This window comes from Salvelinus fontinalis, chromosome 38, assembly GCF_029448725.1.
Source record: "Salvelinus fontinalis isolate EN_2023a chromosome 38, ASM2944872v1, whole genome shotgun sequence".
NCBI lineage: Eukaryota > Metazoa > Chordata > Actinopteri > Salmoniformes > Salmonidae > Salvelinus > Salvelinus fontinalis.
Genome location: NC_074702.1, coordinates 20,349,444 through 20,363,182, shown reverse-complemented (window position 1 = coordinate 20,363,182; position 13,739 = coordinate 20,349,444). Strand labels below are relative to the sequence as shown.

General features: G+C 42.6%; 1 protein-coding gene and 1 pseudogene across 1 annotated transcript in view; one reads left to right on the top strand and one right to left on the bottom strand.

Moving 5' to 3' along the window:
• Positions 1–746: 746 nt before the first annotated feature.
• LOC129837497 (2,4-dienoyl-CoA reductase [(3E)-enoyl-CoA-producing], mitochondrial-like) lies at positions 747–12,110 on the bottom strand (annotated as a pseudogene).
• A 423-nt stretch (positions 12,111–12,533) lies between these two features.
• The window catches only part of LOC129837496 (phosphomevalonate kinase-like), a 2,391-nt gene continuing 1,185 nt past the window's right edge, over positions 12,534–13,739 (top strand). Inside the window, exons 1-4 of the mRNA XM_055903711.1 lie at positions 12,534–12,738; positions 12,850–12,913; positions 13,098–13,250; positions 13,507–13,636. Of these exons, the coding sequence (XP_055759686.1) occupies positions 12,650–12,738; positions 12,850–12,913; positions 13,098–13,250; positions 13,507–13,636 (436 nt within the window). The 5' untranslated portion in view covers positions 12,534–12,649. The remainder of the gene's footprint in view (positions 12,739–12,849; positions 12,914–13,097; positions 13,251–13,506; positions 13,637–13,739) is intronic.

The following is a 13,739-nucleotide window of genomic DNA, read 5'->3' as shown; positions in this document are numbered from 1 at the left end:
AAAGTCAATGCGTGAGCATATGGGGAGCCAGCGGAGGTTGAACAGCACTGGAGGGATGTGCTTACAGGGGGAGGTGAGGACACTTCAGATGGAACTTCCTTAACCTGTGTGCCAATCTGTTTCTGCTTTGGCCAACTTGTCGTTGCAACAATGCAGCGTTGCTGAATGCAGAAACAGTCTGGTTTCGGGACAGGAAGCATAGGAGCACTTGAAGGTCAAAAGTTAACTGCTGCTTTATGACAGGCAGAGGGAAGCCTTAACCTTATAAATCCCTGCATTGAGTGTAGAGGCATTGCTCAGTGCTCTGTCCCCCATGCACTATGCAGTTAAGAGTTTAGATAGCAGGATGATTTTATCTCCTAATTGGGCAGCTGCTGGCATCTCTCTCTGAGTTGGTAAATGTATAGCGAATGCTTATCTGAGTTTAGCTGCAGTATGTTCTTGCCTAGTTAAATAAAGGTTAAATGTAGCAGGTGTGAAGTGTGTGTCTGTGTGTATGTGCCTAATGGAACTCTGGGATGCGAAAGGGTAGGGGTATGAAGTAGGAAGAGGGGAACACGCTGCATTATGGGAGAGCTAATTGTACTTAATCAAAGCAAGGTACTGTTCCACTCTATACGTTGATGCCTGTTTCCCTCGACACAGAACAGGCATACCCCTGACCTTAAAAGCATGGTCAATGGAGATTCTGCAAACAAATTGGACAATGGTTCAACACAATTAAAGATGACACAGGAATAACCAGATTAAATTGTAGCTTTTTTCAATTGGACATTTCCACAAACCTCATAGGATAGGTAAATAAAACTCCACCACATTTCATTTTCTCAGCTAAGTGTTGCTGACACCACAATCAGAGTAATAGTGTTTATCCTGGATATACTCCAACCCTGTGAGACACATACACACAGCTTTAGCAGGAGGGTCAGTGAACTGGTGCTTTGTGTTGGATTGAAAGGACGTTTCCTCCATTGTGCTTGTTTGGTGCTTGTCCTATGGCATCAGACACTGTCAAGCACCCTCTGTTCAGTGGGGGAGGACAAGGTCTGGTGGCGGAAAGGAGAAAATATGACCTGACAATCCACCACGCTCCAACTGTAAGAGAAGGCTTTGAATACAGGAAGGGAGGAAAATGAAATAGAAAATGTAAGGATGAGTGGGGGAGGGGGTTCAGACAGACATGGGGAAGAGGAATGAAAGGGAAAGAGTTAAAGGAGGTAAAGAAGGAGGGGGAAGTAGAACAGGGAGGAAATGGAGAGTATGAAAGATAACAGTAGTGTGACTTGCACAATACAAATAGAGATGGGAGGGAGTGGGGTTCTCTCTGTGCCTCTGTAGAGTATCTCACTGGCACAATGCCTACACATCAGAGTGAGACAGCTCCCCGCTATGCCTGACAATGAGACATGGGCTACTTCACGTTTGGCGACATTTTCATTTAGCGTCATGTATGGTGCACCGATAAAAGGCTTAGGCCCAATTCCAAGGTTGTCAAAAATGCACCACGTCCTTCCTTGAGGTAACCAATCGGTATGTGATTGGATGCGTGAATGCTGTTTCCATCCTTTTACTTTCACCAATGAAGCCTTGGCACATCAGTGATTACTTCAAAGAATATTAAAACACATTTACGAAGAATTTAAACGGTTCGTCAATGATTATGCATTCGACAAGCTTTTCAACTTGCTACAAATCCCACTTCTGACCAAGAACATCTTATTTCGGTTATTTATTTCTAACAGCTTGGCAGCGTATTAGATCCATATAAGATTACGTCAGCGTTTAGACTATTGATTTGTCAGAGTAACTAAAATAATGATAGAGCAGCTTGGGATGAAATGAATAGAGTCAATCCATCTAACGCTCTATGTCACATTAGGTGGCTGAGAATTATATAAGAATGCATCAGAGAGATATAAAATGTCTCCTGTCTTTTATTCAACATACTCCATACAGACAAATCCATGTAAAGCTCACGTATTGTACACACAGAGCACAAGACAATCACTTAACAGCAATGAATAGCATTACTGGACGTCAACTTAGATAGGCCATTGAAACATGTTTTTAAAAAAGAACAGAATTCATTATTTTCAAGGCATCATTGTAAAAACAAATGATAAACGTTACTGGCAAAATACCAAGTCAATCGTAGGAACGGACAGGTTTTTCAACCAATGAGAAGGCAGTTTTATACAGGGAGTGCTGTAGCCAGTACAGTCGTGTACAGAATGACACAAATATTCATTTTCAAAAAGTCTGCTGCCTCAGTTTGTATGATGGCAATTTGCATATACTCCAGACTGCTATGAAGAGTGATCAGATGACTTGCAATTAATTGCAAAGTCCATCTTTGCCATGCAAATTAACTGAATCCCCCAAAAATATTTCCACTGCATTTCAGCCCTGCCACAAAACGACCACAAATGACCGATTCTCTCGTTAACACAGGTGTGAGTGTTGACAAGGACAAGGCTGGAGATCATTCTGTCATGCTGATTGAATTTGAATAACAGACTGGAAGCTTCAAAAGGAGGGTGGTGCTTGGAATCATTGTTCTTCATCTGTCAACCATGGTTACCTGCACGGAAACACAAGCCGTCATCATTGCTTTGCACAAAAAGGGCTTCACAGGCAAGGATATTGCTGCCAGTAAGATTGCACCTAAATCAACCTTTTATCGGATCATCAAGAACTTCAAGGAGAGCGGTTCAATTGTTGTGAAGAAGGCTTCAGGGCGCCCAAGAAAGTCCAGCAAGCGCCAGGACCGTCTCCTAAAGTTGATTCAGCTGCGGGATCGGGGCACCACCAGTACAGAACTTGCTCAGGAATGGCAGCAGGCAGGTGAGTGCATCTGCACGCACAGTGAGGCGAAGACTTTTGTAGGATGGCCTGGTGTCAAGAAGGACAGCAAAGAAGCCACTTCTCTCCAGGAAAAACATCAGGGACAGACTGATATTCTGAAAAAGGTACAGCGATTGGACTGCTGAGGACTGGGGTAAAGTCATTTTCTCTGATGAATCCCCTTTCCGATTGTTTGGGGCATCCGGAAAAAAGCTTGCCCGGAAAAGACAAGGTGAGCACTACCATCAGTCCTGTGTCATGCCAACAGTAAAGCATCCTGAGACCATTCATATTTGGGGTTGCTTCTCAGCCAAGGGAGTGGGCTCACTCACAATTTTGCCTAAGAACACAGCCATGAATAAAGAATGGTACCAACACATCCTCTGAGAGCAACTTCTCCCAACCATCCAGGAACAGTTTGGTGATGAACAATGCCTTTTCCAGCATGATGGAGCACCTTGCCATAAGGCAAAAGTGATAACTAAGTGGCTCGGGGAACAAAACATCGATATTTTGGATCCATGGCCAGGAAACTCCCCAGACCTTAATCCCATTGAAAACTTGTGGTCAATCCTCAAGAGGCAAACAAACAAACAAACAAACAAAAACCCACAAATTCTGACAAACTCCAAGCATTGATTATGCAAGAATGGGCTGCCATCAGTCAGAATATGGCCCAGAAGTTAATTGACAGCATGCCAGGGCGGATTGCAGAGGTCTTGAAAAAGAAGGGTCAACACTGCAAATATTGACTCTTTGCATCAACTTCATGTAATTGTCAATAAAAAGCCTTTGACACTTATGAAATGCTTGTAATTATACTTCAGTATTACATAGTAACATCTGACAAAAATATCTAAAGACACTGAGGCAGCAGACTTGGTGAAAATGTATATTTGTGTCATTCTCAAAACTTTTGGCCACGACTAGAATCTCAGAGTGAGAACAAAAAGGTTATGATGTCTCTCTCTCAAACCTCGTCTAAATAGTTGGCCTCCTGATGAAGCCATTTTCTCTTCAAATGCTGTGCTACTGTTCCCATCCTGTCGATTTGTCCATTAGGCATTGAGACATAAGGCTTGAGGTTAAGTGAGAGTGTGTGAGTGTTATTTTGCAGTGAAGGCTGTGTGTGTGTGTCGATCCTGTAGCCATATTCCCTGACACGGTATAATCTTTGTTCTACAGTTGAAGACGGAAGTTTACATACACCTTAGCCAAATACATTTAAACTCAGTTTTTCACAATTCCTGACATTTAATCCTAGTAAAAAGTCCCTGTCTTAGGTCAGTTAGGATCACCACTTTATTTTAAGAATGTGAAAAATCAGAATAATAGTAGAGAGAATGATTTATTTCAGCTTTTATTTCTTTCATCACATTCCCAGTGGATCAGAAGTGTACATACACTAAATTAGTATTTGGTAGCATTGCCTTTAAATTGTTTAACTTGGGTCAAACGTTTTGGGTAGCCTTCCTCAAGCTTCCCACAATAAATTGGGTGAATTTAGGCCCATTCCTCCTGACAGAGCAGGTATAACTGAGTCAGGTTTGTAGGCCTCCTTGCTCGCACACGCTTTTTCAGTTCTGCCCACAAATTTTGTATAGGATTGAGGTCAGGGCTTTGTGATGGCCACTCCAATACCTTGACTTTGTTGTCCTTAAGCCATTTTGCCACAAATGTGGAAGTATGCTTGGGGTCATTGTCCATTTGGAAGACCCATTTGCGACCAAACTTTAACTTCCTGACTGATGTCTTGAGATGTTACTTCAATATATCCACATAATTTTCCTCCCTCATGATGCCATCTATTTTGTGAAGTGCACCAAACCCTCCTGCAGCAAAGCACCCCCGCAACATGATGCTGCCACCCCCGTGCATCACGGTTGGGATGGTGTTCTTCGGCTTGCAAGCCTCCCCATTTTTTCTCCAAACATAATGATGGTCATTATGGCCAAACAGTTCTATTTTTGTTTCATCAGACCAGAGCACATTTCTCAAAAAAGTACGATCTTTGTCCCCATGTGCAGTTGCAAACTGTAGTCTGTCTTTTTTAATGGCGGTTTTGGAACAGTGGCTTCTTCCTTGCTGAGCGGCCTTTCAGGTTATGTTGATATAGGGCTCGTTTTACTGTGGATGTAGATACTTTTGTACCTGTTTCCTTCAGCATCTTCACAAGGTCCTTTGCTGTTGTTCTGGGATTGATTTGCACTTTTCGCACCAAAGTACGTTCATCTCTAGGAGACAGAATGCGTCTCCATCCTGAGCGGTACGAGGGCTGCATGGTCCCATGGTGTTTATACTTGCGTACTATTGTTTATACAGATGAACGTGGTACCTTCAGCCATTTTGAAATTGCTCCCAAGGATGAACCAGACTTGTGGAGGTCTACAATTCTTTTTCTGATGTCTTGGCTTATTTCTTTTGATTTTCCCATGATGTCAAGCAAAGAGGCACTGAGTTTGAAGGTAGGCCTTGAAATAAATCCACAGGTACACCTCCAATTGACTCAAATGATGTCAATTAGCCTATCAGAAGCTTCTAAAGCCATGACATCATTTTCTGGATTTTTCCAAGCTATTTAAAAGCACAGTCAACTTAGTGTATGTAAACTTCTGACCCATTGGAATTGTGATACAGTGAATTATAAGTGAAATAACCTGTCTGTAAACAATTGTTGGAAAAATTACTTGTGTCATGCACAAAGTAGATGTCCTAACCGACTTGCCAAAACTATAGTTTGTTAATTAACAAGAACTTTGTGGAGTGGTTGAAAAACAAGTTTTAATGACTCCAACCTAAGTGAATGTAAACTTCCGACTTCAACTGTAGGTCAGAAACAGAGGGAAAGATTGTCTGTGTGTACAGTACCTGTGTGTCTGTGTTTCCCTGGAGCATTAACAGGGGTAGAGTTAGTATCATGTTCCCATCTTGACTTCTTAGGATCCCTTGGTGCCCCTGATCATGGTCTCCATCATAGCCCACTGCTCCTTAGTGACCTGACGCACACAACACAGCAAGTTAAAACTAGCACAACCTGACCCACATATCCATAAACTAACATCTGTCATAAAATGAGGCTGATTTCCGCAACAGCTCAATTGCAATTTTGTTACTGAATCAATAGCTAGTCGCATAGCAGAACAGAGATTATGCAAAAGGTAGCAATGCTTTCAAATTATCATTCTATGTTCATATGACTTTTTAGTGTTAAAGTTCCGGTCCTGACAGTGGAAAAGGGTTTGCTCAGTTAGTTCCAGCACATACCCTCCTCAGATCATTGAATTATCCTGCCATGGAGACATAATCTCCAACCTCCATTCGAAAGATCTGCAAATAGAAGAGAATGCGCACAACTAAAGAGAAGAACACGATTTATGTGAATGTTGAGTCATCATTTTCCCCTTAGCCATAGTCCATCCCTATACCTGCATCGCCTAATCCTAGTGCACTTTGAATGTAATTTACAGTGAAGGACTTACTGCCATCTGCAATTTCCAGATACCCATTCTGCAAGGCAGGCATTCAGCTAACATAGTGATTGGTCTCCACTGCCTGCTTAGCTTATCAAGACAGACACACATTCTCTTACTGCTCCAGACACCCAACAGGCATAGTCACTGCACAGGTAGGCTGCCAGATTGGCAATCTCTCCAGGCGTGCCCAGCCTGCCCACGGGTATCCTGCCGATCATGGCCTTCTCAAACATGCCCGTGGGATCGAGACGACTGAAGGCCCCCTACACAAAGAGAACAGGTCACAAAATATAGCTAATTACACATTCACAAGCCAAGATAAGACTAGAAAGGGAAAGATTTAAAGATTATTTTTTTAATTTTTTTAATGTCAACACAGTATATTTGTAAAGTTTCATGCCAGAGTTGTGTCTGTTACCTTGGTTCTGATTGGTCCTGGCTGGATGACATTAAACCTCAAGCCGTACCTCCCCCACACCGCAGCCAGAGACCTGTGAAACAAACAGTAGTTTGTTTACATACGCACATACAATAACACACACAGGAAAAAGGAAGAAAAATACATCAAGAAGTACCACTACTGAATGTACTAATAAAGAGGGTCTAGTGTAGGCTCAAGGAATCAGTTTAGACTTGGGCCTAGGAGTGAGGCGTTACCTCCTAAATATTCTCATAGGTAATCACTCATAATGGGGCGTTCAGTCTAAGTCTAATATGATTGGAGGATAACTAGCTGCACCTAAAAACAAAATACATCTCGACTATTCATACAGAAAAAGCTGAGGTGCCAAAAAGTAGATGCCAGGAGTGCTTTAGTCATTCCATGTCATTCTGGGAATATTATAGTGAGAGGCGCCGAGGGTGGTGCTTGTTGAATTGATTAATTCCCTCTAGTTTCTTGAAACCCTCCGCACAAAAAACTGTAATGAAAGAATAGGATCTAAAAATAGGATAGCTCTCCCCTGAGATGCCTGGCGCAATAAATGAGCATGAAATATGGCTGCTGCTGCCTTCACAAAATAGAGGGATCACTTTTTTGGTGTGAGCGATTTCATTTGGGGGGGGTCCTTTATCGGATAATAGCGCTCATTCACACAGGGGGGAAAAACTGCATGAATGGGCCAGCTATAGGTAACTCTCCAGTATGCCACTACACAAACCCTATAAGCTCCTCTGAGACCCCTCTTTCAATGTCACTGGGCAACCAGGCATTTTTATGCATGACACCCAAGCATGATGGGATGTTAATTGCTTAATTAACTCAGGAACCACACATGGGTGGAAAAACCTGCTTTCAATAGACTTTGAATCCCTCATTTAGTCAAGTGTTTCCTTTGTTTTGGATTCAAGCGTAACATTAAATGGCATTTCAGCTAGTCTGGAACCCGCACACACACACTGTTTTACACAAAGACACACACACTGCAGTCACTTGTATAGGACGTCAAACATATCAAGGTACAAAAGGGATGTGATTGTGAGAGACACGAATAGTTCCCCCATTTATCCTTCCCAGTCCCCTGGGTTTATGGGGAAACCTTTCAGTGTCATTAACTCTTTCAATGGAATTGACAGGGACTAATATTGAGTGGGATCTTTCTTTCGGTAGAAGCCCTCAGAGGTTCATTATGAAGGTCTATTCTTCATTTGATAAGAGCATCCCTGTCTTCACATGAAAGGTGTCGGTCCTATTCAGGATTTTATTGGGTTCTCACACCCACTAATGGATTCACACGTGTGTGAATGAACAAGGTACACACACACACCCCATCCGTCTTCATTATTGTCTAAATCCTACTGGAGGGGGATCGGGAGAGAGAGACCCACTTTAATGTTAATTAAATGTTCCTGGACCTTCGTTATGCTAATGACTGCTTCTCTTTAAAAACGCATTAGTGTTCATAAGGCGTTTGATAAGTGAGAGAGCCAAATCTTTTCAAATGAGGCCAGTGTGGATGTCTACGTGTGATGGGTGCAATTCTACCTCTGTTAAGGAAACAAGTGATAGGGGTTACAGGTTGGTTTAGGACAGGGAAACGGGTCATAAACCGGTGATAGGTTTTTGGTAGTGCCTCTTTGGAAATACTTACGTGCACAAAGTTTCCACTCCTGACTTAGCAGCTGCGCTGGGCACCACAAATCCAGAACTGGTCTCTGCGTAGATGGTGGTGATGGCCAGAAACGCAGCACCTACAAACACAATGTGCGTAAATACCACAAAGAAACAAAAACATGTACAGTATATGCCCAGCAATATGTGTCCATGTGACATCATGTACATCCCTCATACTCATCCAGAACGCCGCAGCCCGTCTGGTGTTCAACTTTCCCAAGTTCTCTCACGTCACCCCGCTCCTCCGCTCTCTCCACTGGCTTCCAGTTGAAGCTCGCATCCGCTACAAGACCATGGTGCTTGCCTACGGAGCTGTGAGGGGAACGGCACCTCAGTACCTTCAGGCTCTGATCAGGCCCTACACCCAAACAAGGGCACTGCGTTCATCCACCTCTGGCCTGCTCGCCTCCCTACCTCTGAGGAAGTACAGTTCCCGCTCAGCCCAGTCAAAACTGTTCGCTGCTCTGGCACCCCAATGGTGGAACAAACTCCCTCACGACGCCAGGTCAGCGGAGTCAATCACCACCTTCCGGAGACACCTGAAACCCCACCTCTTTAAGGAATACCTAGGATAGGATAAAGTAATCCTTCTAACCCCCCCCCCCCCTCCCCCTTAAAAGAGTTAGATGCACTATTGTAAAGTGGTTGTTCCACTGGATATCATAAGGTGAATGCACCAATTTGTAAGTCGCTCTGGATAAGAGCGTCTGCTAAATGACTTAAATGTATGTTAAATGTAATCCCTATAATTTACAACTGATCCCAGTTCAAACCAATTAATTATTCTCTTCATTAGACTGTCATAGGCTGACTTGTTCCTCCAATGACCTGAGAGCTGCGGTTAGTCATTGTACATTTCAATAGGCTTTTATATCCTGCACACTAAAGCTCAGGGGGCGGTAGGTAGCCTAGTGGTTAGCGCGTAGGGCCAGTAACTGAAAGGTTGCTACTGTAGATCGAATCCCTGAGCTGACAGGGTAAAAATCTGTCGTTCTGCCCCCGAGCAAGGCAGTTAACCCACTGTTCCCTGGGCGCCGAAGACACGTATGATGATTATGGCAGCCCCCCGCACCTCTCTGATTCAGAGAGGTTGGGTTAAATGCGGAAGACACATTTCAGTTGAATGCATTCAGTTGTACAACTGACTAGGTATCCCCTTCCCTTTCATAAAACATGGTGGCTGTTGTGGGCCAGATTACACCGCAATAGATTTAACATGAGTCAAGAGTTATTTCTAGATCAATAAAACAAACGACATGGGGTAGTGAAGGAGTTTGTCTGTGAGACTATTTAATCAAAGCCTGGAGCCAAGCTGCCAGATGAGCAGACAAAGCAACTTTCTTGTACTGTGATAAAAGCACATTTAGATTTATGTAGCCTAATTATTATTTTTGGCTCGCAGATTGATTTTGATGAACAAATCGATCATATAAAAAAATGTGCGGCCCTCCGTTGAATTTCAAAATCCTGATGTGGCCCTCAAGCCAAAAAGTTTGCACACCCCTGCAATAGAATATTCCTAATAGTATGAAAGAAGAACAGACACCTGGGTATCAATTCAAATATGCTTTCTTGCACTGTTGGAAGAATGGCTGTTTTGGAAAAACATCAGTTCAGATTGAATAGTGCCCCTAGTGTGATGGCATGTCTTTGTACTTCAAGGTAATTGCTTAATTGTGATTTGCCTAATTGCAGTGTTGAGGGCAGATGGAAAAGCCACAGTAATAGAGAAGGGCTGGGATATTCAAATGAATAATAAAGCTTATCCACGCACACACGCACGCACACATTTTATAAATAGGCACAACAATGCATGAGAGCCAAGGCTTCTCCTATCCTCCCCTTACATATCATTGACCCTTTATCCAGGGACAGCTGAGAGAGGAGAAAAAAAAGAGGACGAGAATGAGAGGGTGCATGCATGCAAAGCCAAGAGTTGCTTAGGGCACAGGATAACAGGAGTGATGCTGGACTATGACCAAGTGAATGGAAAAGTGCTCAAGTATTTCATATTGATGCTCAATCACTGTCAATATTACACACATAAATAGAAGAGAGATTCATGTTACACTTACATCCACACCAATGTTCCGGGTTGATCCTCACTTGTTACACTACTGATCAAATGTTCAGGAGTTGTAAGCCAATTGTGAATCTTTACTGCCCCCTGGTGGCAGCACTACATAATACATTACAACACAAATAAATGTGGACGTGAAAGCTGATCCTAAATCTGTGCTTATGGGCTCCATCAGATAGCTCTGGTGCTTACCCTTCTCGGCCAGTATCAGCCTCTTGCCCAGTTCCAGGGTGAAGAAGGCCGTGCCGTTCAGGACAATGTCTGTGATGGTCCTCCATGCATTGGCAGACAGCTTCTCTGACAGGGAGATGAAGTTCCCTGCAGCGTTGTTGATCACCACCTAGAGGAACGAGAGAGGAGGATATTTACCAAGCAAATGGAGTATTATTGACCAGTACATATAGAACAGCGAAGCGTACCACATTTCAGACAAAATCGTCTCTGATCTGTGCCTATGTACATCAGGGAGACCAGCAACCTCCACCAGTTGGTCCACAGCAGCTTCAGTCTCACTCAATGCCCTGGTCCCAGTGCTGGACAACTGTTTAAGGAGAGTAAATGGGATAACACAAAAAAAAAGTATATTAATGAACCAGCTGAAAAGGGATGTTGTGAGTCACAGATTTAGATTTGATTAATTAGGATCCACATTAGCAGATGTCAACTGGGGTCCGACATATAAAGAAAAAGACATTACAGACAAAAAAAAAGACTTTAAAAAAAAACATTAACATGTAGTGTGTGTGTGCATCTATCAGTTACACATACATGTCAGTAAATACACACGAGTACTGTTCGGTCACATGGGGAGAGGCGTTGTGCCATGAGGTGCTGCTTTATCTGAGGTTTTTTAACCAGGCTTGCTGTTCTCCTGCACTATATAAGAACTTGTACTTGTGCTATACTTAAACTTGCACATCTACAAGTAGCATAGAGGCCATCGAATTAAAAACTAGTTGTCTTTCCTGTCAAACAAATGCATTAGTAAGAGCAATTACTTCTATTGATAAACACCACTGATGCACTCAACTCCTCCAACAGTGGGGGTGCTCACATTCCCAGTGGAGAGGGGACTGGGTGAAAGGTTCAGATGGTTACATGTCTGGCTGTGAGAACACACAGCAAGCTGCCTACACAGGTTTAGTATTTAGTTTAGTAAGTTCTCTTGCATGAACATCACAAAAGTGGTCATATCGTCAACTGCCCCTACACTTCTCAGCAATGTATCTGTAGCATAACACTGGAACAAATGTAGATAGCTATGCCAGAAATATTGCAGAATGCACTCATGTCTGTCAACATCGGAAATAATGTGTAAGCTGCTGCACAGCTTTCCCATAGAAGCACATCTAGCTAGCCAACAAACAACAACCTGCTGCTAAACTAGCTAGCTAACTTACACAACAAATAAGAGTTTTTAATGTGATTTGGTAGTTATTGCATTCATCTCGGTGGCAATGTTTACCCGTCTATAGACAAGACTCTTCAACGGCAAGGTTAAATCAGTTTTAGATATTGATGACACCCGTCCCAGTAAAGTGGATGCCATGTTTTCAAAATTTGATTTGACTTTTGCCCTGGTTTCCGTAAGGTAAAGGGGAGAGGGTTATTGAATAGAAAGTAGGTGGTTCCATGATCTTAGTCAGACTGTCTTGGGTCATTTTACGTATTTATAATACTTTTTCTTTCAATATCAGTGCAATATCCCTATTATTTTGCATTCATGTATTCAATTTGATGTTGTCATTGAAGAAACCATTCAATATTTTATATTTCATATGATTACCCTATTTCCGCATGTCAATGGTAAGGTCCATGATATGATGGCGATCGGTTACCGTAAACCTTGCATGACAGTTTTTTTAACCAACGTTTGCCCATATTTTTAAGTTTATCAATTATAAGAATGATTACATCTTTAACTATATAAATAAACATAGTAAAACTATTGAAATATATATTTTTCTCAAAAGAATTCGATCAAATGAGCACATTTTATATTTAATGGCGCTTGTTATATGTACATTACTGTAGCCCAACCAACCATAATGCATGTGGACGGTTAATTTGTACACGAAGAGGCTAGCTACACTGTATGAAAAATAAAATACAGAAATTGGTTGCTGCAACGTTATTTCGATGGGGACAGTAGAACCCAAACTCATTCTTTTATTTAGCGGGAAACGCAAATCTGGAAAAGATTACGTGACGGATTTGATTCACAAAAGGTACTATTGACATACTGTTTACAAACCTATCAAAGCTATTATCGCTGAATTGGATGCTATATCACATATTATATTCTTTTAACAATGTGGTTTATGTATAATTTCTATCAGACTAGGTCCAGATGTATGCTGTATCGTGCGTCTCTCGGGTCCTCTTAAACAGCAATACGCACAGGTTAGTACTTGTGTAGTTGAGCTACATCATCCTGGTCGATCCTCGGTCTGCAGGCTTGTGTTCCAGCGAATACAACACTGAATTCAGATAATCGATCAGACATTAAGTGCTGGGCAGGAACAAAAGCCTGCATGCCCAGTTGGGTCTACAATACCCACTACCACTGTCTCTCTTTATATTACAGGACCATGGATTGGACTTTGATGAGCTGTTGGGAGCAGGTGAGTACAAGGAGAAGTACCGTGCAGACATGATCCAGTGGGGCGAGAAGCAGAGGGAGAAGGACCCAGGGTTCTTCTGTCGTCTGGCCATCAAGGAAGCCCAGCAGCCTATCTGGGTAAGATAACAAAATTCTCAATTGATCCACTATTATGGGGAAACACACTACAAGCCAAGTCCCGCCACGTACAATTTATGTCAAACGCAATTCTTTGAGTCAGGTCTTACCTGCTATTATTAGAAACTGACCATCTGCATATTTAGTGTTGGTGAACCTGACCAAATAACTTTTCCAGGCACTGCCTGATGAGTAGTTGAAGCATCATGTATTGTCCTCTACCATTATACTTTCTCTAATCTCTATTGTGCCCCAGATTGTGAGTGATACGCGGCGTCTGTCAGACCTGCAGTGGTTCTGGAGGGAGTATCCTAGTCAGTCTCGCTGTGTTCGGGTGGAGGCCTCAGAAGAGACACGGCGGGAGAGGGGCTGGGAGTTCACAACAGGTGCAATACCTACACTGATAGCATTAGTGGTATAATAATGTTCTTCACTTTCAGAGAAATACAATACCTCTTCAACGACAATCAATTGAACACCACACCCTCT